The sequence below is a fragment of the Bos grunniens genome, chromosome 7 (genome assembly GCF_055505025.1).
Source record: "Bos grunniens cultivar Pamir isolate PY7600 chromosome 7, Bosgru_T2T1.0, whole genome shotgun sequence".
Taxonomy (NCBI): domain Eukaryota; kingdom Metazoa; phylum Chordata; class Mammalia; order Artiodactyla; family Bovidae; genus Bos; species Bos grunniens.
The window spans coordinates 67,912,995-67,940,908 of record NC_141171.1 but is presented as its reverse complement, the minus strand read 5'-3'; the positions used below and the strand labels follow the sequence as shown (position 1 = coordinate 67,940,908).

The 27,914-nt window shown below is 40.8% G+C and overlaps 1 protein-coding gene and 1 long non-coding RNA gene across 15 annotated transcripts in view; one reads left to right on the top strand and one right to left on the bottom strand.

Moving 5' to 3' along the window:
* Positions 1–22,188, top strand: part of LOC147369756 (uncharacterized) — a 206,507-nt gene extending 184,319 nt beyond the window's left edge. Inside the window, exons 5-9 of one of the 4 annotated variants that reach the window (XR_015167848.1) lie at positions 7,038–7,107; positions 8,025–8,251; positions 10,246–10,404; positions 12,576–12,646; positions 21,814–22,188. This is a non-coding gene — a long non-coding RNA (uncharacterized LOC147369756). Of the gene's footprint in view, positions 1–7,037; positions 7,108–8,024; positions 8,252–10,245; positions 10,405–12,575; positions 12,647–20,472; positions 20,745–21,813 lie in introns of those variants that run through there. The other 3 variants (XR_015167847.1, XR_015167852.1, XR_015167854.1) reach the window with 3 other exon arrangements.
* The window catches only part of SGCD (sarcoglycan delta), a 695,743-nt gene that overhangs the window by 19,512 nt on the left and 648,317 nt on the right, over positions 1–27,914 (bottom strand). Inside the window, exon 8 of one of the 11 annotated variants that reach the window (XM_086412604.1) lies at positions 155–5,447. The exons of 8 other annotated variants lie outside the window; for them this stretch is intronic. In XM_086412604.1, the coding sequence (XP_086268730.1) occupies positions 5,351–5,447 (97 nt within the window). In that variant the 3' untranslated portion in view covers positions 155–5,350. Of the gene's footprint in view, positions 1–154; positions 5,448–13,586; positions 13,755–22,266; positions 23,957–27,914 lie in introns of those variants that run through there. 2 more of the 11 variants (XM_086412606.1, XM_086412605.1) reach the window with 2 other exon arrangements.

The window sequence follows — 27,914 nt, the reverse complement described above, 5'->3', positions numbered from 1 at the left end:
GTGCTGTACACTAGGTCCTTGTTAGTTATCTATTTTAAATATATTAGTGTGTACATTGCAATCCCAATCTATCCCCTCCCCACCCCCTCACTCCCCCTGGTAACTGTAAATTCATGCTCTAAGTCTGTGAGTCTGTTTCTCTTTTATAAATAAATTTATTTGTATCATTTTTAAGATTCTGTATATAAGAGCTGGGCTTCCCTCATAGCTCAGTTGGTAAAGAATCTGCCTGCAATGCAGGAGACCTGGTTCGATCCCTGGGTCGGGAAGATCCTCTGGAGAAGGAAATGGCAATCCACTCCAGTATTCTTGCCTGGAAAATCCCATGGACAGAGGAGCCTGGTGGGCTACAGTCCATGGGGCCGCAGGAGTTGGACACGACTTAGTGACTAAACCACTAAGACAAGAGGTTCTAGTGACTAGCTACATATAAGAGTTACAGTGATATTTGTCTTTCTCTGATTGACTTAATTTAGTATGATACTCTCCAGGTCCATTTATATTGCTGAAAGTGGCATTATTTCATTCCATTTAACAGCTGAATAATATTCCATTGTGTATACATACCACATCTTCCTTATTCATCTGTCAGTGGACACCTAGGTTGCTTCCACATCTTGGCTATTGTAAACAGTGCTTAAATGAACATTGGTGTGCATGTATCTTTTCAAATTATGGTTTTCTCTGATATATGCCTAGGAGTGGGATTGCTGGATCAGATAGCTCTATTTTTAGCTTTTTAAGGAGCCTCTATACAGTTCTCCTTAATGGTTGTAACAATTTACATTCTCATCAACAGTGTTTTCTCCACACTCTTTCTAGCATTTATTGTTTGAAGATTTTTTAATGATGGCCATTCTGACTAGTATGAGGTGGTATCTCTCTTGATTTGCATATCTCTGATAATTACGTTGAGCATCTTGTCATGTGCTTCTTGGCCATTTATATGTCGTCTTTGGAGAAATGTCTAGTTAGATCTTCCACCCGTTTTCTATTAGGTTGCTTGTTTTTTTGATATTGAGCCAGCTGAGCTGTTTGTAAGTTTTGGAGATTAATCCCTTGTTGATCCCATCATTTGCAAATATTTTCTACCATTCTGTGAGTTGTTTTTTCATTATGTTTATGGTTTGCTGTGCAAAAGCTCTTGAGTTTAATTAGGATCCATTTGTTTCCTTTTGTTTTTATTTCCATTACTCTTGGAGAAGGATCAAAAAAGATATTTCTGTAATTTGTGTCAAAGTGTTCTGCCTATGTTTTCCTCTAAGAGTTTTATAGTATCTAGTCTTACATTTAGATCTTTAGTCCAATTTGAGTTCATTTTGTATATGGTGTTAAACAATGTTCTAATTTCATTCTTTTATCAGTGCAAGAAAAGGAGATAGGAGTCTGTGGCTATGCAGGTGGGAGAAGACTCATTTCATCATCATACCCAAATCAGCATCAAGGATGATTTCTAGCATTTGGTGGTGGTCAGCCACAAAGATAGGGAACAATGTAAAAAGAACACTTACAGTGTCTTGTGAGTTGAGTTTTAGAGAAGTTGATTTGAAGGTGTTTGAGAACATCAAGTGACCAGGTGGATTACAGGGCTAGAGACAGAAAAGTGAGAGGCGTGTTTGATCATGGTTGGTGTATATCTGTGTTGCTGTAGCAATGGTATAGTTGCTTATACACTCCAAAACACAGTCTAGTTCTATGGAGTGGCAGATGGCTGGTGAGACTAGGAACTATTATTCTGGCCAAGTCAGGATGGTGTCCTCTGAAATCATCTCTTTCTATAGCTGGGGACAAAGAAAAGTCCTGACCAGAGTCCACAGTGCCCAGACTCTTCTGGTTCCCCTCTGACATGGTTTCCTAGGTCCAGTGCGGCCAGGGAATATGACAAGGAGAAAAACTGGTTGTGTCTCTTAGGTTAATGAAACCCTGGAGAGATGTTTTCTCTGTCAAAAACCTCTGTTTCCTGGTACATTTCTGCATGGATTTGAAACCTCCTCTTCTCTGCTCAAATTTCATTTCAAGGACCTGTGAAACGTGGGGTGGTGATACTTGGGAATGTCATGAATCAAAAACACCCACAAAACTTTAAATGCTATCACAGGTCTGCTTTTAAATCTCAGAGAATAATTTATTTGCTCTTGGCATTATCAGTTTGTTCTCCCCATTTCAAGCTCATTTTTTGTTGAAATTGTTTTTGTAGAAACAGTGATTACTTATCCAGATTTCTTGTTTTCATTTCCTTCATCATAAGTATCTACGTTAATCACTTCCAAACCGAGACAAGTTTTTAGATCATATTTTGTTCCCATCCTCAGAGAATGGAAACAATGGCTTTTGTTACTTTGGGGAATGACCTTCGAAACATCATAAAAACCGAGTACTGTATGTGGTAACTGAAATAGAAGGTTAGCATCCCCGTCCTTCTTAAGAAACAACAGATTCACAGTGACACCAACATCTAAAATGACTGTGTATGTTCTAAGTTTGAGGGAAAATATAATACAAAGTTATAATAGAAAGGAAAATGATTTAGAAAGAACTGGTGGGAGAGAATACACAGTTTGTGGCATTTTGGTTAAAGAAAGTGCTTTTAGGGAATTCTTGGATTGGCTGATGTCAGGGACTAGGAAATTTCAATTTGGTAAGAGCCACATGGGGGCGCTTTCAAAACCTGGGTCACATCCCACACAAACTAAATGAGAATGCTGAGACACTGATGTGGTGATGGTTGAAAACCACTCACTTAGCAGATCTATGTGTGAGTTGTAGACAGACAACCTTTACTATGGAACCCTACCATCCTACTGATGAGAACAGAATTGTTAGTAATTCAGGCTGGGACCAGAGCAGCTAAGTTGATAAATGGAAACATCAGTGCCTACTTAATGGGCCCATTGTACTATCTGAGCAACTGCATTTCTCTGTTGCTTAGCCAATGATATTATATATATATAACTTCCATCAGTGGGATTTCATTACTCAAAGAATGTGTGTAACTGTCAAACAATTTCTTCGCTGATCTAAAGTTCATTAGCTCTCACTGAATCTTTAAGAGCTCAAAGTTGAATTCCTATTTAAAGAAAAGTGCTTTAAAATTCGCTCCCATATTTCAGTTGGGCTGTTTGAGAAACAGTAATGAACCAACAGTAATTCTCAAGAACCTGATTTGAATCAGTGTAATGCGCCATTTAAATTAATGCGGAGAGAGATTTTGATGCTTGACAACTTTCAGAGCATAGTATTGGGTTCCATCATGTTAAACACCGTGGCCCATTCTGTTGTCAACTTGAAAATTCATAATTGAATTTTCAACTGATGGGATAATTTTAAACTGAAAATCTTTAATTTTCAGTTGATGTGACATCTGACTTCAGTTTCCTAAAAACCACTGTGACTCACCCTGTATTTTTGAGTCATGCTTTTACACAGCCTGATTCAAAGTAACCTCAGAGGTCTCAAATGAAAGCCAAATGTCAAATTTTAGCAACATAATGAGATTCACATGCCATTAGCAAATGCATATTTTAAGCCCCGCATATTGGGCGCTTATCATATACTTAATCCCATCTGGTATTCACTACCAGCCCCAGGGAGATTCAGAGAGGTCATATGTCATGGTCCATTCTCAATGTCTGCATCTCCATTCTTTTCCTGCAAATAGGTTCATCAGTATCTTTTCTATATTCTGTTCAGTTCAGTCGCTCAGTCAGGTCCGACTCTTTGTGACCCCATGGACTGCAGCACGCAGGGCCTCCCTGTCCATCACCAACTCCCAAGTTTACTCAAACTCATGTCCATTGAGTCGGTGATGCCATCCAACCATTTCAGCCTCTGTTGTCCCCTTCTCCTGCCTTCAATCTTTCCCAACATCAGGATCTTTTCCAATGAGTCAGCTCTTCACATCAGGTGGCCAAAGTATTGGAGTTTCAGCTTCAACATCAGTCCTTCCAATGAATATTCAGGACTGATTTCCTTTAGGATGGACTGGTTGGATCTCCTTGCAGTCCAAGGGAGTCTCTAGAGTCTTTTCCAACACCACGGTTCAAAAGCATCAACTCTTTGGCCCTTTCTTTATAGTCCAACTCTCACATCCATATGTGACTACTGGAAAAACCATAGCCTTGACTAGATGGACCTTTGTTGGCAAAGTAATGTCTCTGCTTTTGAATATGCTGTTTAGGTTGGTCATAACTTTCCTTCCAAGGAGCAAGCATCTTTTAATTTCATGGCTGCAGTCACCATCTGCAGTGATTTTGGAGCCCCCAAAAATAATGTCAGTCACTGTTGCCACTGTTTCCCCATCTATTTGCCATGAAGTGATGGGACCAGAAGCCATGATCTTAGTTTTCTGAATGTTGAGATTTAAACCAACTTTTTCACTCTCCTCCTCTTTCACTTTCATCAAGAGGCTCTTTAGTTCTTCTTCACTTTCTGCTTTAAGGGCGGTATCATCTGCATATCTAAGGTTATTGATATTTCTCCCGGCAATCTTGATTCCAGCTTGTGCTTCATCCAGCCCAGCATTTCTCATGATGTACTCCGCATAGAAGTTAAATAAGCAGGGTGACAATATTCAGCCTTGACGTACTCCCTTTCCTATTTGGAACTAGTCTGTTGTTCCACGTCCAGTTCTAACTGTTGCTTCCTGACCTGCATACAGATTTCTCAAGAGGCAGGTCAGGTGGTCTAGTATTCCCATCTCTTTTAGAATTTTCCACAGTTTATTGTGATCCACACAGTTAAAGGCCTTTGCATAGTCAATAAAGCAGAAGTAGATGTTTTTCTGAAACTCTCTTGGTTTTTTGATGATCCAGCAGATGTTGGCAATTTGATCTCTGGTTCCTCTGCCTTTTCTAAAACCAGCTTGAACATCTGGTAGTTCATGGTTCATGTATTGTTGAAGCCTGGCTTGGAGAAGTTTGAGAATTACTTTACTAGTCTGTGAGATGAGTGCAATTGTGCAGTCGTTTGAGCGTTCTTTAGCATTGCCTTTCTTTGAGATTGAATGAAAACTGACCTTTTCCAATCCTGTGGCCATTGCTGAGTTTTGTGTGAATGTATGATATCTGTTTTTCTCTGACTTACTTTACTCAGTATAATAGGCTCTAGGTTTATCCACCTTACTATCACTGAGTCAAATTCATTCCTTTTTATGGCTGAGTAATATTCCATTGTGTAGATGTACCAAAACTTCTTTATCCATTCATCTGTTGATGGACATCTAGGTTACTTTCATGTTCTGGCTATTGTAAATAGTGTTTCAATGAACATTGGGGTACATGTGTCTTTTGTGGACACAGTTGAAGGAGGAGAGGGTAGAATGAATTTGGAAAGTAGCATTAGCTTATATATATTAGCATGTGTAAAACAGACAACGAGTGGGAAGCTGCTGTATAGCACAGGGATCCCAGCCTGGTGCTCTGTGATGATGTCGAGGGGTAGGATGGAGGCTGAAGGAGGAAGGTACATTTAGTTATGACTGATTTGTGATGTTGTACAGCAGAAAACAACACAACATTGTAAAGCAATTTTCCTCCAATTTAGAAAAGCGTAAGTAGGGGATTGCACCATTTTCTGTTAAAGTCTTAAAGGGAAACTAAGTAAAAGTTCATCCATTTCTAAAAAAAAATGTCATGGTCCAGGCCACATGCCTAGAGAGTTGTAGATCAAACCCAAGCACCCTGATTCCTAGTTAGTCCATGACGCTAGTCATTGAAAATTAGTTCCATGTACTGGGTGGAAGTCTCACCCAGTAACTTGTGATGTAATATGGAGTCTCCATAGTGGTACTCCACATTTATAAAACAGGCACCCTAGTTATTCTGAGGTTTTCTTCAACAAGACCTTCCTGTGGACTTGAGACCTTCCTGTGCCCCTGGACAGCTGGTGGATCCACTTGTCTCCACCCTCTACTATGCTTCTTGGTATGTCTGTTTCCTTCTCACCCTTCAGTCAGTAACGTTCCTGCAGGCCACTGAAGACAATGTGTAATTACTTGTCTGTTTCCCTGTTTTAGTCTCTTTCTTGCTCTAGACTAAACTCTACAAAGGTAGTAATTACACTATATTCATGCCCAGCATCAAGAATGTTACCTGGCATTCAATAATTATTTGTTGAATCAATGTCCCTCTTAGATTCTGTTACCTAGCACTGAATACAGTGCTGTGAGTATGTTCTGAGTAAGATCCAGGCCAAAAAAAAAAACACTCTCCCCTTACCATCTTGGTATGATTCTGGAAAATTTATTATTGCAGTCTAGTAACATTAAATTGTACATCACATGAGTGTTCATACTGAGTTTAGACCGAAACCAAATTTTGTATCTGTCTATTTGTCCCTTAGTTTGTGGCCCATTTTGCTAGTAACTACCCATTCTGACTTGTTCTATTAGGGTTGTAGTTGGTTTCATGTAATATGTTCCTTTTAGTTTGTCCATGAAGGCCATAGATCTCCCTCTTAAATATTTCAATCTTTCTTGGATAGGAATAGAGGATAGTGTTTAAAGCTTGAGCTTTAGAATCACGATTTTGAGTCCAAGCAGCTCCATCTGATGGGTGTTTGACTTAAAACAAAAAAAGGCTTACCTACTTTTCCAAAGTTTTTACTGAATTTGTTACAATACTGCTTCTGTTTTATGTTTTTTTTTGTTTTGTTTTTTTTTACCCTGAAGCATGTGGGATCTCAGCTCCTCAACCAGAGGTCAAACCAGCGACCCCTGCACAGCAAAGTCTTCACTGGACTGCCAGGGAAGTCCCTAAATAAGCCTTTTTGAGGCTTAGCAGTTTCTCATACTCTGTAGGGATAAGAGTATCTCCCTCCCAAGACTGTTAGGAAGCTGAAATGTGGAAATATAGATGATGAAGTTTTCATCAAGTGCATAGGATGTGGTGATAGGTGATAGTTTATATTACTGTATTTATCCAGATAAAAATGAAATACCCATTCATTTCCACTCCTAAACTGGTTAGAACAGATGATTCCTTTTCCGTTTTTCCCTCTCCGAAACCCCTCTGGGTTTCTTAACATTTCATTATCCATAGGAGACATCCTGGTTTACATAGTGGCCCCATGCAGACTTTGAAAAAAGCTTGGATGTCAAAAATTTCTAAGGTGAGTTACTTAGAAGTCCATTTTCCTTCCATACTCTATTTTTACTGTTTTAAGATTTACTAAAATGTTGATGACTTTGAGAGGGGAAAATTCTTGACAGGTTTTGGGTAGAATTTGTCAGTTACTTCTGCCAGAGGTAAAAACTGATCACAAGTATTGTGCATTAGGAGTCTAACATGGGCTTCTGAATGGTGATTAGATGGTTGGATTTTGCAGGAAATCCTATTTCTCACAACCTGAGGTTTTCAAGTTGACTGCATGTAAAACTACAGACATCATAATTGCTCTTTCCAGAGAAACTCTCTCTAGTTCTGCACCCTACCATCTCCAAAATATTATATTCCTCGCATTTGGAGATTCTTTCTCAAGTGAGATAAAACCCAAATAATTGATTTGCATATCAAAGAAATGATGAACATTTCCACACTATTAATGAGAGTAATAACTTTCAAGTCTTTTCAATAAGACCTAATGTTCTCAGAATGTTTAATGACCCATGCAGCTAACCTGACTCCATATGTAACAAAGAGCTAGGCTGTCAGTTATTTTAATTAAGAATGAAAATTAAGAAATATTATTTAGATTTCTCTTTTAAATGAAATCATTAGCTTTGATCAGAATTGGAAGTCAGTTCAGCTCCTTGGCACTAACTTGCTACATGGCCATGGGGGCCTGGTCTTCTGCACACAATGAGGTGACTGGGGCAGCAAATGGAAGGCTGCCTTGCTCAGCCCTAAAATATACCTCATTACAGATTTTGGAAGATGAATAGCAAATGAGTGTGTTGCCTGACATGATTATCATGAAAGAGCCCTCCTACCCTGAGTGAGGCTGTCACGATATCTTCATCCTCAGTGCTAACAATCAGTAGACATCTAAAAGAATTCTCTTTATCTGTTTGTTTACATGTTGTACAGGAAAACTCTGGGCTTCCCAGGTGGCTGAAGTGGTAAAGAATCTGTGTGCAAGTGTAGGAGATGCAGGTTTGATCCCTGGGTTGGGAAGATCCCCTAGGGGAGGAAGTGGCAACCCATTCCAGTATTCTTGCCAGGATAATTACAGTCCACGGGGTCACAAAGAGTCAAACATGAGTGAAGCAACTGTGCACGCATCCACGGGAACCTCTATCTGTGGGGAACTACAGGTGAGCTACATAGTTCCTAGAAGACTAAAAAGTGAAAGTTAATGTTTCATATGTGAATAACTATGCTTAATTCAAGTTTAATTTTGTAAAAGCTATTTTATATAAAAGTATAGCTAAAAAATATTGCATATGTACCACGTGTTCTAGGGACTGTGCTCAGTAAAACAATTCTAGAAGGAAGTCATTACACCATTATTGTTAATGATCCTAGTTTGAAAGTGAGTTTGAGGGGGGATGATAAGCCTAAGGTTGCATCACTAGGAGGAAGCAGCAGAGATGTTTCAACAGCAGCTCTTGCACCAGAAAGCATACTTCTAAACGCTACTCTAAAACTGCCTTTATTGACTGGGAATGAACATTACAGTAACAGGATGAAGTGTTAGGGCTTGGGGGTAAAAGTAAATTATAATAAAAACTTACAGAGCACTTTATTTGTGTTGAAAGGCATTTTAGATAATGTGTGTGTGTTTAGTTGCTCAGTTGTGTCCAACTCTTTGCGACCCTTTGGACTGTAGCCTGCCAGGCTCTTCTGTCTATGGGATTTTCTAAACATGTACATTACCATGTGTAAAATAGATAGCTAATAGAAATTTGCTGTATGACTCAGGGAAATCAAACTGGGGCGCTGTAACAACCTAGAGGGGAGGGAGGTGGGAGGGGACGTATGTATACCTATAGCTGATTCATGTTGAGGCTTGGCAGAAAACAAAACAATATTGCACAGCAATTATCCTTTAATTAAAAATAGATAAATTTAATTAAAAAACACTGGAGTGATTACCATTTTCCTCCTCCAGAGGATCTTCTGAACTGAGGGATCTGACCCACATCTCCTGCATTGCAGGTGGAGTCTTGACCTGCTGAGCCATTGCGGAAACACTTTAGATAACATAAATTTAAAGTGAATGGTTTTCTATATGGTTTTAATTGAAATTTTCTATTTTGGGTCCAGCCATAAAATAAATAAGCTAGTTAATATCTAGTTTACATACTTTGGAATTTTTCACAACCCATTTTAGGGATCCCCTTTTAGTCAAAATAATACCTCAGTTCAGTCGCTCAGTCACGTCCGACTCTTTGTGACCCCATGAATTGCAGCATGCCAGGCCTCCCTGTCCATCACCAACTCCCAGAGTTTATGCAAACTCAAGTCCATTGAGTAGGTGATGCCATCCAGCCATCTCATCCTCTGTCGTCCCCTTCTCCTCCTGGCCCCAATCCCTCCTAGAAATAGTTTCGAAAGCAAAATGGAGAGGGGCCAGTGGTTCTTTCTTGGGCTCAGAGTAGTTAGCTTGGGGATTATGTGGGAACCAGTGGCTGAACAAACCAGAGGGCATGTTTTAATAATGATGACTACTATGTACTGGGGCTTTCCTGGTGGCTCAAATGGTGAAGAATCTGCCTGCAATGTAAGAGACCTGGGCTCGATCCCTGGGTTGGGAAGATCCCCTGGAGAAGGGGATGGCAACCCACTCCAGTATTCTTGCCTGGAAAATCCAATGGACAGAGGAGCCTGGTGGGCTACAGTCCATGGGGTTGCAAAGACGGATACAACTGAGTGACTAACACTTTCACTGTATACTGAACACCTATTATGCTTTTGGATTTTCACATGGTCTAAGGAATCCTTAGGATTTCCTAAGCAGTATGTGGTAGAATTCCTGTTAAACAAATGAGGTTCAGTAAAGTGGAATGATTCATGCAAGGCTACCCAGATATTGACTCTCAGAGGTGGGATTCAGGTAACCAGGACCATTTGGCTTCAAGATAGCCTTCTCAAAGCCTTCCACTGAATTATCATCATACAGGGTTCATACTTTTCTGTGGGGCACAGGACCCATTAAAAGTCCAATGTTTCTTTGACATTTCTTGCATGTATCTTTGAAAGGAATATTGATTTAGTGCATTATGGAGTATAAAACGTCCCTATTTAATGGAAAAATAGTGATTTAATGTATAATTAAATTATTTGATTTCTACCCTAAAATTTTTAGGCAAAACATTCTCCAGGAAGATTATGGTGTTCTGGATCCTAATTTGAGAAGCACAGCACTGAAATGAAGCAGAGTAAGGAGACACAGAACTTGGGGCCTGACATTCCACACAGTGACTGTACGATCTTGGATAAGAGCTCACCTTCCCCAACTATAAAGGTAATGAGGATTCTAACAGTCACTTTATAGAGCTATGATTATATAGCACAGGTCTGAACTATTCTATCATGATACAGTTGTGATAGGCAGAGAAAAGCTCTTGAACGTGGCTTGATTATCAGAGATGTAGAAAGAAAATTATTTAATTCACTTCTCTTCTGCCATTGTTTTGCTATTTCAGTTGGTCCTCTGTTAAAAGCATGATTGTATCTCAATCTGCAGATGGCTTTGGGGATTATTTTGCTCTCAACAAACTGAGATGAGGAACTAAGTGGGATTGTATTACTCTGAATAAGTAGCTCACAGAGTCGTAAAACTCTCAAAATAATTATTGATCTGTTTTTACCTGAGAGACTTTAGTTGGGAGTGAGAAGGTCTTTTTAGTCATAGCTAGTGTTGAGAAGGGTGCAGATTTCTCTGTTCTTCATGCGCTTGTTTATTTTCATCACATAAAAAAATGGAAATGGGGGAAAAATGCTGGTAAAAAACTACTTTTGCTTTTACAATGCAATTTAAATAAAAGTACACCCTGGAACTGAGGATGTCTCCTCAAAGGCTCAGGATAGCAAGACCCTGAGAGAGAGTGTAATCATACTAAGTGTACTAAGTATACCATTCACTGTGGAGAAGAAATGGTAACCCACTCCAGTATTCTTGCCTGGAGAATCCCATGGACAGAGAAGCCTGGCAGGCTGCAGCCCATGGGATCACAAGCGTTGGACATGACTTAGCGACTAAACCACCACAGCATTCATTGAGTGTCTCTTGTATAACAAGAATTTGTTTAAAGCCTTTGTGTATAGCAACTTGTTTAATGCTTTCTAAAATCCTAAGACATATGTCTATCATAATGTCCATTCAGCCAAAGTCTGAGACTTTGTAGCCCAGTCTCTTAGGACTGTGCTCCAAACCACCATTAGAAACATTTCTGTTCATATGTGTGGAGGATTGTCTTTTGAGTGATATAGAATAAACCAGGGTTTTGTCATAAGGAAAATTATGAGAACAGAGAGGTATGTGACCATAATGAGAAGGTCTAGACCCCACAGGAAAGCCAGTAGCATAATAAGAGGCTATCCTTTCTTCAGAGTCACAACAAAGTAAAAACTTCTTAGAAAAATCCAAGAATGATATGTAGTATATACCATATTCTGATGCAAAATCTTTATACAGTGCAGATATCTCTGCTAACAATAGTGTTTATCAAGATTATTTATTACAAGGCATTAAAATAAATCTTTTTTTCAATTACTTTCTAATGAAATGTACCAATTACCTTTTGAATGGTGACATATGGCTGCAATCTATTCCAATGGGGATAAATCTTGCTTATACAAGGTTTCAAGGGCTCCCTACTGAACTACATTAATTACAGATGTAAACAAAGAGGATTATTATCGTATTTTTCGATAAATCCTGAACTTCATTACAATATAGTTCCCCAGGTTAGACAACATTAATCATCAGGTAATTTCCAACAGTTATGGTGCAAACCTACAATAAAAGGGATGTTTCTGCAACCCAGCTGATTTTAGAGCATGTTTATTAATGTCATTGAATCCTGGGGTAATTGGATAAGGTCACATAGCTGTTGTGCACAGTGAAGTTGAAAAATAATGCTCTTAGGCCACCTGTTGGCTAACAAGTGAATAACTACTATTTCAAAGAGCCTTGTCTGGAGGCTGTTGGTATAAAGAAGTAGGCTTTTACTAACGCTAAGCCTTTGAAGTGGTCTACCTCTTACAAAAAGTTTGTCCTTATACATGACTATGAGAAGCTCCAGTATCTGAGCAAAGAAAAATCTATCCATCTTGGTCAACTGCTTCCTTCTCATTCTATGGTATCAGGTCACCATGGGTTTTAGGAAAGACTTTGGTATTTGTTAGGAAGTCATTTTTCCTTCTTTCTGATGATCTTTTGGTCTTTAAAAAGTTCTCCAAACTTTGGTTTAGCCTCTGCCACCTGACGATAATATTAGTACAGACCTTACAGGCTTTGGGGAGGATTAAATGAGATACTGATGGTAAAACACTGAGAACAGTCCCTGGAACATTTTGTGTTCAAAGACATTAGCTATTTGTCAATGCAGTCAAGTAACTTCATAACATAAAGCAAAAATTTTTACCTGTTCTGATCTCCTCAAACTACCTTTTGTATTTTTACTTTGAAAGGAAACTTCTATAAGACAGAAGGTGATTCGTCAAGCAAATTACATTGATTACCTTCCCTGTTGGCCACTGAGGTAGGTAATTTATACATATAGTCTTACTTAGTCTGTGGCTTAAAATATATAATATTGTTATTATTTATGGAATGAGATAGAGGAAGTAAAAGGATTTATTTACCTTATAGAAAATACAGGTAAGCAACAGAGATGGGATTCAAACTTAAATCTAACTTCAAGGTTTTTATTCTTTGCAGTATGCTTAAGTATTTACTAGCATATATGTACCTAGAAATACCAATATTCTGACATTATCATGTCATCTGAATTTTTACCAACATTTTGAATCACTCTCTTGTCTTTGAGAATTGACCAGAGGATAGTATCGGTCTGTCTGCATTCTATCACATCTGCTGTTAATCAAATATTAATTGATTAAATATAGAGCACTGTTCTAAAGAAGTTTATGTACTAGGCATGTGCTAAGTGTTGAGACTATGTAATTAAGTACTATTTAAGAGATTCTTTTTGGGAAAATTGAGGCACAGAAAGGTTAAACAACTTGCCAAGTTGAGTTGTTCACATAACTCAGGTAGCAGCAAAACTGAACCCTAGCACTCTGGTTCTAAAATTGGTGCTCATTACACTGACTCACCTGGAGAAGGCAAACCTGTAAACTTACAGCTGAAATATGGTAGCAAGAACATTGATTGTAAGAGAAGTCAGACAAGGTAGAGGATATGATCTGGGAGTGGGGAGATTGGGAAAATCGCCCAAGGAGAAAGTAATAAGACATGGGGATTTCTTCGGCAGAGCAAGCATAAGAGTGTGTTATGCATGAAGAATAGGGTGAGGTGGGGATGGATAGTGGTGAAATAGGGGCTGAAGAGGTGAGAAAAGGCCTTTAGGACCAAGAAAGGGGTGTGGAATCTGTCCTCTGAAGGGTCTTTAACTGGAGAGACTATCTGGCTTAAAATATTACCAGAAGTGGCAGGCAGGTTAGAAGGGCTGATACAGAGGGAGAAAATGCCATCCAGATTGACGTCTTTATGTTGTCATTTACTAAGCATGACAACACAGGATGGAGGCAGGTGGAACTTAGGGGCTGGCTCGTGGCACTCTCAGGAAAGATGAGCGTCTGAGTGGGCAGTTGTATCAGCGTCTGAGATTCACCACCCTCATAGGTCTTTGAAAAAGAAAGAAAAATGCAAATAGGTTTAAAATATTTCAGGGATTTTCAGAATTTTTAAGCATAGCCACCTTCAAGATGGATGACATAAAACTCAGACACAAGACAAGATCAAACAGTGACACAAATACAATTGAGAGGTGTAAAATTCTTGGGGAGATGATCAGAATTTGAAAAGGAAATATGAAGATCCAGTACCGGGTTTTATTAGATGCCAGGAAAACAAGAGTTAGAAAATATGGTAGACAGGAACCATAAGATTAATAATTAACCAAGGAGAAATATGGATGTACAAATTAATACCCATCAAGATAATTAAGAGTTGATTGTAAAGCAGAGAGCTTTTGTTCCCTTCACAAATTGGATGAGCGTTAATTATACTCTGTTGCAGACATGTTAGTCAATTGGTCAGGCCTGTTTCTGTCCTTTCTCAGAAACTCTGCCCCTGCAGCTTCTGCAGTGGGCTGTTGTAGAAAGATGCCCTGTGCTGGCATGTTTGTACTAGGGTTGGCATATGTTGCAAGATGTGTCAATACGGTTTTTTACCCTGGAGACTTGGAGTTGATTATGGGACTAGCCTGTCTCTGTTGACCACTCTGATTAGGACTGAGGTGGCCAGTTTGTTTCATCTACAACAGAAGCAGGGAATACTCATGTACAGAGAAAGGATAATTGCCTTACTTCCAGATGGCATCCCCATTCCTGTTCATGGAGTCCACCTACCTTTCAATTTTATCTGATATTCCTGTCTTATACACAATTGATTCTGTACCAAGACAACTTGTATTAGATACCCAAATGGTTCTAAGACCACCTCTTAATAAATCCAGAAGCTCAGAATACTCAGAATAGGGTGTCTCTAGCCCCGCCTTCCAAGGATAAATTGCATGCTTCTCCTTGATCTAGCATGACCCTTCCTTGCCATAGCCAAAATCATTCTGAGTGTTGTCATTCTAGGTAATTCCTTAGAAATCCAGACTTATGTTACTTATCAATACTCCCATTATTGTTTCATCTCAGACATTCAAACTCAACATGTCCCCACTTTAACCGTGGCCTTTCCTCTCCAGACCTGGCTTTGTCATGGTATTTGCTAGTCCAGTGAGTGGCACTGCCACTCTTGATCACTACCTAGAATGCATTCTTGGTACAGCAGAAGGCCTGTGGAGCAATGCACGAAAACCTTATTAAAAATGAGCATCCTGGCAGAAAAATCTTAGAGCAGTTATATTTTACCACGATATGCACAAAAAATACATTCTCAGCAAGGCTCACTTGGAGATCTCAAGCTGGAGGATATTTAAGGAGATTTTGCAAATATCTCCAGATCCTTCCTGAAGGATGGGCTTGGGTTGATTTCTATGTGGTTCTGTCTATTCAGATGAGGTCTTTCAGATGAGGTCTATATGTTTTCAGGAAGTCACAAATGGGTACTTATCCTCCCAAAATAACCCTTTAAAATGCCAACACAGAGGACAGGATAAAGATGGCAGAGAAGCAGCATGGGGAGCTCACCTTCTCACATGAAAACAAAAAATACATCTCCAAGAGGAGTGACTCACACAGAATATCTACTGAACAGGGCAGAAGACCTCAGACTTCTGAAAGGGCAATAAAACGTCCATGTAATGGAGTAGGACAAAGGGAAAAAAAAGGACTCAGTAAGGAAAGGTACAGGACCTGCACCTTGGGGAGAGAGCTGTGAAGAAGGAAATGTCCCCATACCTTGGGAAGATTCCTTGCCAGCAGGAACATCAGCCTGGATGCAGGGGGAGCTTTGAAGCCAAGGAGGAGAGTGCAGCAACAAGTTTCAGGAGGGCAAAGCAGAGAGTAACCTGCACAGAAGGTGGGCACAGCTGCTCTGTACTCCCCAGCCTGAGATGCTCATCCACAGTGGAGGCACGAGTCGTGGGGCAGGCCTACCATAAGAGCTTCTTTCCCTGTTGGTACCCCCAGGCAACAGGACACTGGTTACAGGAGTTCCAGGGGACTGGCATGGGTAGGTGCCAAGCTTTGTCCCAGGAGTATATGGGCTCCAATCCTCCCTAGGCAACAAAAGCCCCAAGAGCATCTTTGAAGGCCAGAGGGACTTCAGTCAGAAGCTCCACAGTGTAGGAGGAAACCGGGACTCCAATCTTGGAGGTGCTCCTGGGGAGATGAGGTTGGCTATGGCTCACTGGTGGTAGGGAGAGGACAGTGGTGGTAGAGGCTACAAAGAATATTTGATTAGCTTGAGCTCTCACAGAGGTCGCTATTTTGGTGATGGAAAAGGATGGAAAGTACAGAGAGAAACTCACGCATTTATAGTCAAACTAACCTATGACAAAGGAAGCCAGAATACACAATGGCGAAAAGACAATCTCTTCAGTAAGTGGTGTGGGAAAGCTGGACTACATGTAAAAGAATGAAATTAGAACACTCTGTAATACCATACACAAAAATAAACTCAAAATGGATCAAAGACATAAATACAAGGCCAGACACTATACATATAAAAACTCTGAGAGGAAAACATGGCAGAACACTGACATAAATCACAGCAGTATCTTTTTGGATCCACCTCCTATAGTAACGGAAATAAACACAAATGGAACCCAATTAAACTTAAAATCTCTACACAGCAAAGGAAGCCATAAACAAAATGAAAAGACACCCACAAAGTGGGAGAAAATATTTGCAAATAGAGCCACTGGCAAGGGATTAATCTCCAAAATATACAAACAGCTCATGCAACTCTATATCAGAAAATCCAATCAAAAAATGGGCAGAAGATCTAAATAGACATTTCTCCAAAGAAGACGTACAGATGGGCAAAAAACACATGCAAAAATACTCAACATCACTACTTATTAGTGAAATGCAAATCAAACCACACCGGTCAGAATGTCTGTCATTAAAATGTCTACAAACAATAAATGTTGGAGAGGCTGTGGAGAAGAGAGACCCCTCCCACACTGTTGGTGGGAATGTAAATTGATGCAGCCACTATGGAGAACAGTCCATATAAAACTAAAAACAGAGTTATCATATGAGCCATCAATCCCACTCCTGGGCATGTATCTAGAGTAAATCATACCTAGAAAAGATACCTGCACCCCAGTGTTCACTGCAGCACTGTTTACAACTGCCAACATATGGAAGCAACCTAAATGTCCATCGAGAGATGAATGGATAAAGAAAATGTGGAACATAGGTACAATGGAATATTAGCCATAAAAACAAAATATTGCCATTTGCAGCAACAGACATAGACCTAGAGATTGCCATATTCAAACAGAGAAAGACAAATATCATATAATATCACTTATATGTGGAATTAAAAATGATACACATGAACTTATTTATAAAACAGAAACAGACTGACAGATATCCAAAACTCATGGTTGCCAAAGGGGAAATGTGGGGCAGGGGATAAATCAGGAGCTTGGGATGAGCATACACACACCAGTATACACACAATAGATAAACAAGGACTACTATATGGCACAGGGAATGCTACTCAATATTCTATGATGATTTCTATGAAAAAAGAATCTGAAAAAGACCAAATATATGTGTATGTATAATTGAGTCACTTTGCTAACAACATTGTAAACCAGCTATGCTCCAATACAATTATTTTAAAAAGGAAGTAAGATTAACTTACATATTTGAAAAGAAAACACACTTGCTCTCCCTTGCCTCTTACATTCAAATCACCGTGATGCCCATAGGTTTTCTCTTCGAGATCTCTTAAATCTGTCGCTTTGTTTCTATACCCATTGCTATCATTCTGGTCCAAGTAACAAAAATCTTTTCTGTGAATCACTGTAATAATTTTCTGTCTTCACCACGGTCCCCTCCAATCCATTCTCTACATTAAATCCATTCTCTCCTTAATAGAAACTAGATCCTACTAAACACACATATCTAGCTTAAAACATTTCAGTGGGTCCTCACTGCTCGTAGCCAGAGATGGAAATTCTTTACATGACTCACAAATCCCTATATTATCTGGATTCTCCCAACCCCTCAAGTTTCATCTCTGACCTCAATCCTCCTTACTCCCTTCCTACATGTTTGTAACTATTAGAGTTTTACATTTATTTGTGAAGTTCTTTCCCCCTCCCTAGAATATTAAGTGGAAAAGGGATTTTTTTTCCTGATTGTGTTGTTCACTTTTGTATCCCTTTGGCAGAATGGTGCTAGCAGGTTGCAGGTCCGCAGGAAATATTTGTTGAATTTATAAGTGAAGGAATGCTCACCACTGCTATCCTAACACCTAGCTCAATCACTGGAATGTGCAGACATTGAATAAAAATGTAGAGGAGCAGGACTGAGATTACACTTCAGTGGGATGCACGTGAATGACTCTTTCCCTAATCTTGCCTCTCAACTTCAGATAATCATGCCCCTTCCCTTTCTTTCCTTGTAGTATTCATGCTAGATACATCATTCAAAAATACAATTTCATCCAGCTTTAACCTTTTCATTGGATTTTATATAGGCATTAAAGGAGCTCTTAATCCTCCCTTAGCAAAAGGCTATTTGGAACTCGACTTGAAGCAGGTATATTCTCTTTCATGTTTAATTTACTAGCAGGTAAAGACTGCAGAAAGCTTTCATTCTCAGTGTAGATTGATTTGTGATTCAGACGCTGTCTGAACACTTAGAGGAGACAAGATGGAGGAAAGAAGATGGCTAGTTCCCTAGACAAAGGGGACTGGATGGGTTTGTTCTGTGTAGCCCCAGAGCTAAGTCAGAGAATCAGGGGTTAGAAGTAGAGAGATTTAGCTCATTGGAATGTAACACATTCCATTAACGGAATGGGCTGCCTTAGGATATAGTGAGGCCAAAGGCTAGGTGTCAGGGAAGTTATGAGAATGATGCCAGAAAGCATGAAATGCTGGGTAAGAGGACCTCCACACTTCCTTCTCTGAGGGTCTATGTTTGGTATAAAATGCTGCATTTTAAGCTTAGAAGGAGGTAGTAAAACACAGGGTGATAAGAGGAGCTGAACAGCCGCAAAAGGATTGTGGTGAATCTGAGTCTGTAGCCCAGAAAACAGGCCAAGACCAAAGCCCAGAGTAGGGGCTGTATAGATTTTATGACAACACTGTCATTGGGGATTTGATTGCTGTTGTGACATGACAAAAATTATTAATGTGTGAGTGTTCACAGCTTTCCCTTCTCCCCGTCAGCCCCCAAATAAGGCTTTGATTTCCGTGTTCTTTTCCCAGCAGATTTACGTTTGCTGCTTTTTTTCCTTGTATAGTTTTCAGAATGGAGAAACACTAGAGACAAATTTGGTCTACCTAACAAAATCCAGACAAAGAGGGGTGCAGATGAGAGTTACCTACGATGTGGGCTGCAGCACTGGCAGAGTGTTGTTTGGAAACAGGCATGGGGTAACTGCCTTACGAGGTGGACTAAGAGGGGAAGACGGGGGTGACAATGAGAGGTGCTAAAGACTGTGAGGTGGGTTCCCCATTATGTTCTTTGAAAAATGTGAGTAAAGAGCAGAATTTATTTGCAGTTTCCTTTGTCTGTCAGATGTGATTCCACTCTAGAAATAAACTAGAGTATACTCAAGCCTTATAAGGATTACTCAATCATTCAAACAATAATAGTCCATTGCTTATGTAATCAATGGCTCTTGTTCTTCATAAGTCCAGTTTGGGTGGTCCTGGGATCCAATGGGAAAGTGAGAGTCTTTTTTTTTTCCTTTCTGCTAGTGACCTTGCTTCTAGTTCACTAAGATAAGGACAGCAGCAGAAAAGTTCCATACGTTTCCATCACCCAATCAACCTGCATCTATACTATGCTTTCTCTCCTTCCACCAGGTCTAGTTCTCCATACACCCAGGTTAAACCCTGCAATTACATCCTAGCTCTTCTGTCCCCAGAGCTCTCTCTTCTCTCCTGTTCCATTCCCTTTCTCTCCTGCATCATCCTCATTTAACACAAACTTGTTGTATTATCTCTGTGGATCCCAAATACCCCTCCAGCTACCACTTAACTTCTTTCCCTTTGATGTTACCACCTGAAATATTTAATTATTATCCAGCATGGGGACAAATCCAGTGGTTCAGTGTCAGTCTCATTAGCCAGTCTTGGCAGTAATTGACACTGTCCATCACTCCTTTCATTTTGAAATGTACAAGGCTGAGCTTCAGGGACACTTCTCTTTCAATTCTTCTCATATCTTACTGGTAGTTTCTCCTTATGTCCCTAACTTCAAACAATACTCTCCATCCAGCTGATTTTAATGCATTTCTTGGCCTAGATATACTCCCTACATGGATGACTCCCTCGTTGGCATCTGTCTGGGCTCTGCCCCGAACTCTAGACTAGTATCTCTCAATGCTTACTCAGCTTTTCCACCTGGATATACACGGGCATAGTAAACTTAACACATTGCACCTAAATTCCTAATTTCTGCAGTCCCAGCCCCTATGCCTGTGATTCTATTGCAACTGTCTCTATCTCTGTTGTCTATAACCTCATCTTTCCAGTTGCTTAGGCAAAAATCATTGGGGGTTATCACTGACTCCTCTCCCTTACAGTCACGCAATATTATGTCAGAAAATTCCGCTGTCTGTGCTTTCAATATACATTTGAAATCTGAGCACTTCTCAAAAACTCTAGTGCTACCACCTTGGTCCAAGCGACCATCTTATCGTCCCTGGATTTTGCAAGCACCTATTTAACTGGTCTTTTTGCTTTTCTTCTCACAGAAGCCAAGATTTTTAAAGGTGGCACATCTGAGCCAAAGCAATCCTTAGAAGGCAGGCTTTATGAACAAAAGGTACCTTTGGGTGAATTAGAAGATAAACCTCTCTTTAGAAGAATGTACTTTTGGGTCAGGTGTTGCAGGGGGCCCTCTGCTGGATCCCCTCTGATTCTTGGAAGCCTTGATTTCACTGCTGGGCTCAAAACTCACAAGTGGACACTATGTCACCCAGCCTTCACAAATGTTCAGGCTTATAGCACTGGCCACCTGCTGCTTCTGTACCCTCCTTGCTGGACAGCGCTGTCTTTGGTCACTCTGTCTTAGCCACATCAGTTACCTTGCTGTTTGCTGAACACACCAAACTTGCTTCCACTTCAGGGCCACTCTCCCCCTTGAAGACCTTGTGAGGATGGCCATGGCCAGTGGATGTTCTGAAAACTTGCCTTCATCTACAAGAACCATTTAAAATCCTGGGTCCTGGATATCTCCTCCTCATAATTCTAACACTACTAAAAGTTCTGATTATAAAGATTAACACCATCTACCACTAACTGCATTTAGGTGCTGTTCCTTCATAATTTACTAAGGGATGACAATGTACTAGGTTCACTAGGCAGCAGTGTGAGAATCTTGTCTTCATACAGGTTACAGTCTGTGATAGTTAATTTTATGTATCAATTTGGTTAGGCCAGGGCACCCAGACATTTGCTTAAATATTACTCCTTATGTTGCTGTGAAGGTATTGTTTTCAAATGAGGACTAACATATCAGTAGGCTCTGAGCAGAGGAGATGACTCTTCACAATGTGGGTGGGCCTCATCCCATCATCACAGGCCTTAAGAGTAGAAAAAGATGAACCTCCCTGGAAGAGGAGAGAGTTCTGCCAACAGACTGCCTTTGCACTCTAACTGCCACTCTTCCCTGGGTATCCAGCCTGCCAGCCTACCCTGCAGAGTTTGAACTTGCCAAGCCTCCATAGTGTGAACCAGTTCCTAAAAATAAACCTCTTTCTTACTACCATGCACCTATCCTCTGGGTTCTAATCTCTGGAGAAAGCTGACTCATACACAGTCTAAGGAGAAAGATCCATTCAAAAGTCATGACCATCAGTGAAAAATTAGGACGACAAATACAACTAAGGATAAATGCACAGGGTTAAAGAAATCCACATTAGGGAGATTTGCCCTCATTAGGGAAGGCATAGAAGGCTTTCCTAAAGGGGCAACTCTTGAGTTGTGATGTAAAGGATAAGGAGTAGTCAGGAGGTGAAGGAGGGGCAGGAAAGAGCACTACAGGAAAGAATTTGTGAAAAGACTTGTGGTCTTTTTCCTTTTAATCCTTCCAGGACTTGGAGAGAGATACTGCTATCATCCCTGTTTTATGGATGAAAAAAACACCCAGAGGTGAAATACCTTGTCCAAAGCCATAGGGGTCGATGTGGCAGAGCTGGAATTGAGGACTGACCTTGGACTCCAAGCTGCACTCTGAACCCCCAAGCCACAGTGCGCCATGCAGATTCGGGAGAATAAGGGAAACACCCACACTACCTGACTTATCCCCTAATGCAGCCTTCCCCAACCTTTTTGGTACCAGCAATTAGTTTCGTGGAAGACAATTTTTCCAGACCTCGAGGTTAGGGGAGTAGTTTTGTGATGATTCAAGTGCATTACATTTACTGTGGACTTTATTTCTATTATTATTATATCAGCTTCAGCTCAGATCATCGGCCCCTTTCCTAACAGATGCAGCTTAAAAGGTTGTGATATTTTTAGTTCATTCACTTATTCCCCATGTCTGCTCCATACATAAACATTCTGGGCCTTGTGCTAAATATTGGGTGTTCAGAGATGAACATGAGACAGAATTTAGGGAAACAGACCTCTGTTTCAACACGGCTTACATGGATGAGACCTTTTCAAGAGAAACAGAGAAGGTGTGATGGAGTAATAAGTGCCTTTGAGCTACACTTTGAAAAATGCTGTTTCAATTGTCCCAAGATTTGTTTTAGTCAGATATGGTTAGCCACACTGAAATGGCTGTCATGTAGGAAGATGCTTGCTATATATTCACAGAATCCCTAGAAACAGGAGGCATGACATGCCACACAGGAAAGCATAAGAGTCAGTCAGGAGGCAGAGGGAGTGAGGGAAAACCATGGGCAAGAGTCTTTACTTGGGTTTCTGTGGGAAGAAATGGGCAAGACAGAGGAGGGGTGGCTAGTCTGAATAATCTCGGCAGGTCCCTGGGGCATGGGAGCTGTCTCTAGGTCTCTGGAACCAGGCCCTGACAGCAGGGAGTGGTCCAGAATAGAAAGCCTGACAAAGGAAGGGGCAGACGGCAGGTATGGACTCTAGACTGGTTGGTTTGCACAGGAAAGGTGTGTGCTTGCATGCAGGTGAGCTACATCCTGTCTCTAGGAATTAGCTACCTCTGAGAGGAGTGGTCCTAGCAAGGCCCAGTGATGTCAAAGCATCAAATACAAAAAACAAAGATGGGGTTAATATAGATGCAGTGGAGCACATGTGGGCAAGTCAAGCTGTGTCGTACAGAGGGCCACCAGAGCATACGGAAGCCTGGGGTTAGTGGGGACGACACAGCAGGATGCAGCCAGAGAAGAGCATGCCCAAGGGAGGGTGGGAGTTGGAACGAGAATGAAGTACCTCCATGAGGAGCCTAGATTTTTTTTTTTTCTACTGGTAATGAGGCACTGTTAAAGGCTGCACAATTAGATTTATTGGTTAAGAGACAGAATGCGTGTCTTGGAGGCATCCCATATAAAATGACCCACTGGCAACCAGCCTAGCTTTTCCCAGCATCGCTTTAAGTGGAACTCCTTCAGACTCTATTGGCTCTCAACCTGACATTCAGGTAATGCTTTCAATATCTTCCTTTTAGAAATATCCAATGTATTAATTTCACACACGAGGAGAAATCGTATTAAATCTCACCACATAATTAGTCAAACCACAAAGACATATTCTGAAACAAAAATGATTTACCTAGTTTCCTAATTAACCCTTGGAAGGTTTAATTAAAAAGCACAATTTGTAGGGAACCTGTTTAGGAGGAGTTGGAGCTTAACTTCCTGAAGGTGCGCTCTGAGAGCATCCCCATTCCCCTCCATTCAGGTGGAAAGAGTAGGCGCAAGAAAGACCTACTTCCCCCACGTGGTACTTTATGGGAGACAAAGAGGTAAGGAGCTGCCTTTTTAGGAGATGTCTTAAAACTGCCTACTACCTCAGTGCAAATGGGCAAACAGACGATAACAGTGCAACTCGGATGGAGTGGTTCCTCCACGTCCAGCTCTGTGCTGGTCACTTTGCAGACATACCGCAATGTTCCTCAAAGCTCCTGAGATACATGGTGCTAGTCCCATTTTCCAGATAAGAACACTGAGGTACAGAGGTGTGAGGCAGGGCTAAGGCATTGTCTGACTTCAGCAATGTCACTTCATCATATTCAAGTACGCTCTGGAAATCAGGGAGAAGCTAGGGAGTGCAAGAAGAGAAAATCTGCATTTATTAACATACCTAGCTGAGATACTTCCAGGCTCAGTTTCACTTTCCTAAAAAGGGGATAATAAAGCCTCGGAATGTAGTTGTGAAGCCCAATAAAAGAATGCATGTGAGCCTGACGTGGGTGAGCATACCAGTGGTTTGGTTACTGTAAATTCTTCTTCTGCCTGTGCTGTCGTTATCAACATCAGGTAAGCTTAGTGTGTCCCTTTGACATCGAGGTGTTTAGGAGCATGTGGGGTAGCTTACAGACCAATCCAAATGGAAGGGAATTAAAAGATAGAGGCTATGTTTCAAACATTTCTAGCCAAAGAGAGTATATTGCAGAAGTTATCTTAGAGCCAACATTGCTTCTTCAAAACATGTTGTCAGTGCTCTACTTAAAACCACACAAAAGCTTCCTAAACCCACTTTAGCGTTTCTTTCCAAATCCTCCCCTTGGCTACATCTGAGGCCTTGCAGGATCTGGCCCACCTGCTTCATCTTGCACCACTCTTGCCTTGCTAAGTGGTAAAGCAAAGCACCCCTTTGGCATGATGGCCCCTTTTCTGTATCTCAGACAAGTACTCCGTCTACACCAGGCAGTGTGCAAAGGACCGATACCTGGATTATCTCAGTTAATCCTCACGGCAGCCAGATGAGGTGGGTGCTGATATTATCTGTGCTTTACAGATGTGGAAACTGAGGCCCTGACAGGTTAACTAACTGGCCTAAGACATTGTAGTTAATAAGGGACAGGATGATCATTCAAACCCAGGCATTACTGCATCACAGCCCAAACACTTAAACTTTACACTCTCTGGTATCCCCAAAGTTTGACCTTGCCTGGCTCACAGAGTTACTCCAAGGAGATGTTTATTAAGTGAGGACAGACTGATGGGGAGATGGCAACATGGGTTAGTCACTCAGGCTCGGAAGAAGCCAGCAAGAAGATCAAGCCAAGTCTGAGCCCCTGAAGGAGACAATGTGTAAATTCTAAACATACCAGCAAGGTGTGTCCACCTCTCTTTGCAGCTGTCCCCCCCACAATCATGACTGAGTTTGAAATTTGACTTCACCAACCAAATTGCCCTTCACTGATGAGCATCTACCAGCCTTAAAGGCTACAATCTCCTGTCCTTTCCATTTCTTCTACTCAATTTCTGATGATTCCGTTGAGGTTAATCTTTGTTATTCATCTTACCTATCTCCAACCTTCCTTCCATTATTACTCTTTGATTTAGGTCCAAGACAAGTACAGGCAATACGAGGAATGAGCAGACGCGTAACAGGCTTTCAGTGCAGCCTCACCACCGTGTAGGTTGAGTGGCTGTGTACCAGATATCAACTTTCACAGCTCAGTGAGCCCTGTCCTGGGCCTGTCAACAGTGGACTATGAGAAATACAATATCTTTTTCTCTAGTCAGCAGTAGCAAAGCACAGATATCCAGCCCCAAGTACTCACGGATGTACATATAGTTCTCACGAGTCTGACACCAATGACCTGGGATGAACTTAGACAAGTGGCCAAGAAAAATAAAGGATTCATCAAAAGGGTACACATTCTTCAACAAAGATTTGTGTTTTGAATGGCTTGATTTGAAAAAAATACAAAAAGATATGCTTCAAGCAAACATCTGGAAGGTCTACTTGATATAATCAATAAAAGTTGGTATGGAATCCCTTAGAAGGTCTCACTAGATTAATACACACAGTTGATTCTCATTATTCATGACAGCTATGTTCTGTAGAGTCAGGATGAATACTGAAATATCAAACATTGAACCACTACTCCTAGGGGAATACAGGTTAGGTTCCTACAAACGTGGTCATAACATTTTTTTGTCAGCTGATCAAAACATTATCCTGATTTGTTTAAAGAGAGTTAAAATATATATTAATATTGAATATATTTATTTACATTGAACTCACAGGCAGCACTGTAACTCATGCCTGGTGAAGTTTATCTGATATACATTTTTTCTCTGCAAGGTACATCACAGCCTTCTGTGCTTAGGAACACTAGCTAGCACTTCAGTACTATGCTTGGAGGCCAACTTAAATAGCAAAATCACTTTTAAAAAGTGGCAATACAGAGATCACAAAAAGGATAGCTGTTTCTAGCATGGGCGCTAAAATAATAAGGCAGAGACTTGCCTAGGCCAACCTCCACGGAAACATGGGCATTTGAGTGACTGAGTTTTCACTACTCTTCGCACATCCATGAAACCAACAACACATAGTGATTTTTGAGTTCCAAATAAATTTTACGTGAGTAGGTGAATTCACAAATAGGGGATCAAAGAAAAATGAGGATTGACTGTAAGTATTACTCTCAAGCTTGAGATTCCTTTTATATATGTTGGCATGAAGAGGTAACTGGAATATTGACGTGACAGGATCGAGGACCTGATCTATGAATGGCACAGTGATTAAGCTGGTGTGGGTTGGCGAAGGGAGAAGGCCAGGGCCAGCAGGTGACACACATCCTATTGCTTAGTGAGAAAATATTAGAGGTCAGTTTAGGAAGTCAAGTGCTTACGGACATTTTGGGGAGTGTCTCCAACTCACATTGGCCCCCTTTCTTTTTTAACTGCCCGGTGATCCCTAATCATAGAAGCTGAGCCTGTATCTCTATAATGATTCAGTCATCATTGAGTGCCTACTGTGTGGGGAAATGCCTTGATGATGAGAATATAGAGGTGAGCAAGCTCCTCATGAAACTTATATTCAAGCTTGGAGTAATAAGCAAGCAAACAAGACAGTTTCCCTTTATCTTAAATACCATGAAGGAAGCATGAGGGGACAGCATGGAGAACCAGGCTACTCGGGAAAAGGGGTGGGATGTCTCTTAGAAGGAACCTGTAAAAGGGCGTGGCAGCCTAAGGAAGAGGATGTGTCAACACCAGGACACGGTGTGTACCATGACGACACAGGCTCATCCTGCCCCACAGGAGGAGCAATGAGGGCAGATGAAGCAGCGCTTAGATCCTAGCTTAACTGTTGCCTGAAAAGCTGGATTCTGGGCCTTAGTTTCGTGAGAAACCCAGTAAGATTATAACACTTTTTTTTCCCCCTTAACACAGTGTAGTTTCTTATATTTGCATTCAACACTTTCCACATAACCGAAAAGTTGGTTGGAATAGGTAAGTAGGAACATTACCTTGGCTAGGAAAATAAACTTTATCAAAAATGAGTTGATAAATAATGACTATCTTATCTGCCTCCATAAACACTCCCAAGTACCAATAGCTCATAAACGTTTCTTAAGACCTGCCAAGCCTGTAGAGTTACCCCCTCCTGTGACAACTGGCCAGACTATTAGGCTATCATACTTCTGCAGAGATACTGATTTATGATGTATTTCACTTTGGGGAGTTTCAGGAAGTCATTAAAATATAAGACCTGATAAAAAAAATGCATGTACTGGATTAAAGCCAGGTCAGGGCTTGGGGACAACCTTTCCCTGAAGCCACAGCAAGAGGTAAAATACAGCAATTACCAGTGCCCACAGACAGGGTCATCCTCTAGCAACATACGATGGATTAAAAGTTCTTATGTTGATGCACATGGCTGCCAGAGCTGCATGCATGAAAAGCTACTTTCCCCCTCTACTTCATTTTCCCACTTATTTCTGCCTGTTCTATGAGGGTGATATTGAAAGATACATTTGTAGGAACTTAAAATTCTCCAAGCCAGGCTTCAGCAATATGTGAACCGTGAACTTCCTGATGTTCAAGCTGGTTTTAGAAAAGGCAGAGGAACCAGAGATCAAATTGCCAACATCTGCTGGATCATAGAAAAAGCAAGAGAGTTCTAGAAAAACATCTAGTTCTGCTTTATTGACTATGCCAAAGCCTCTGACTGTGTGGATCACAATAAACTGTGGAAAATTCTGAAAGAGATGGGAATACCAGACCACCTGATCTGCCTCTTGAGAAATCTGTATGCA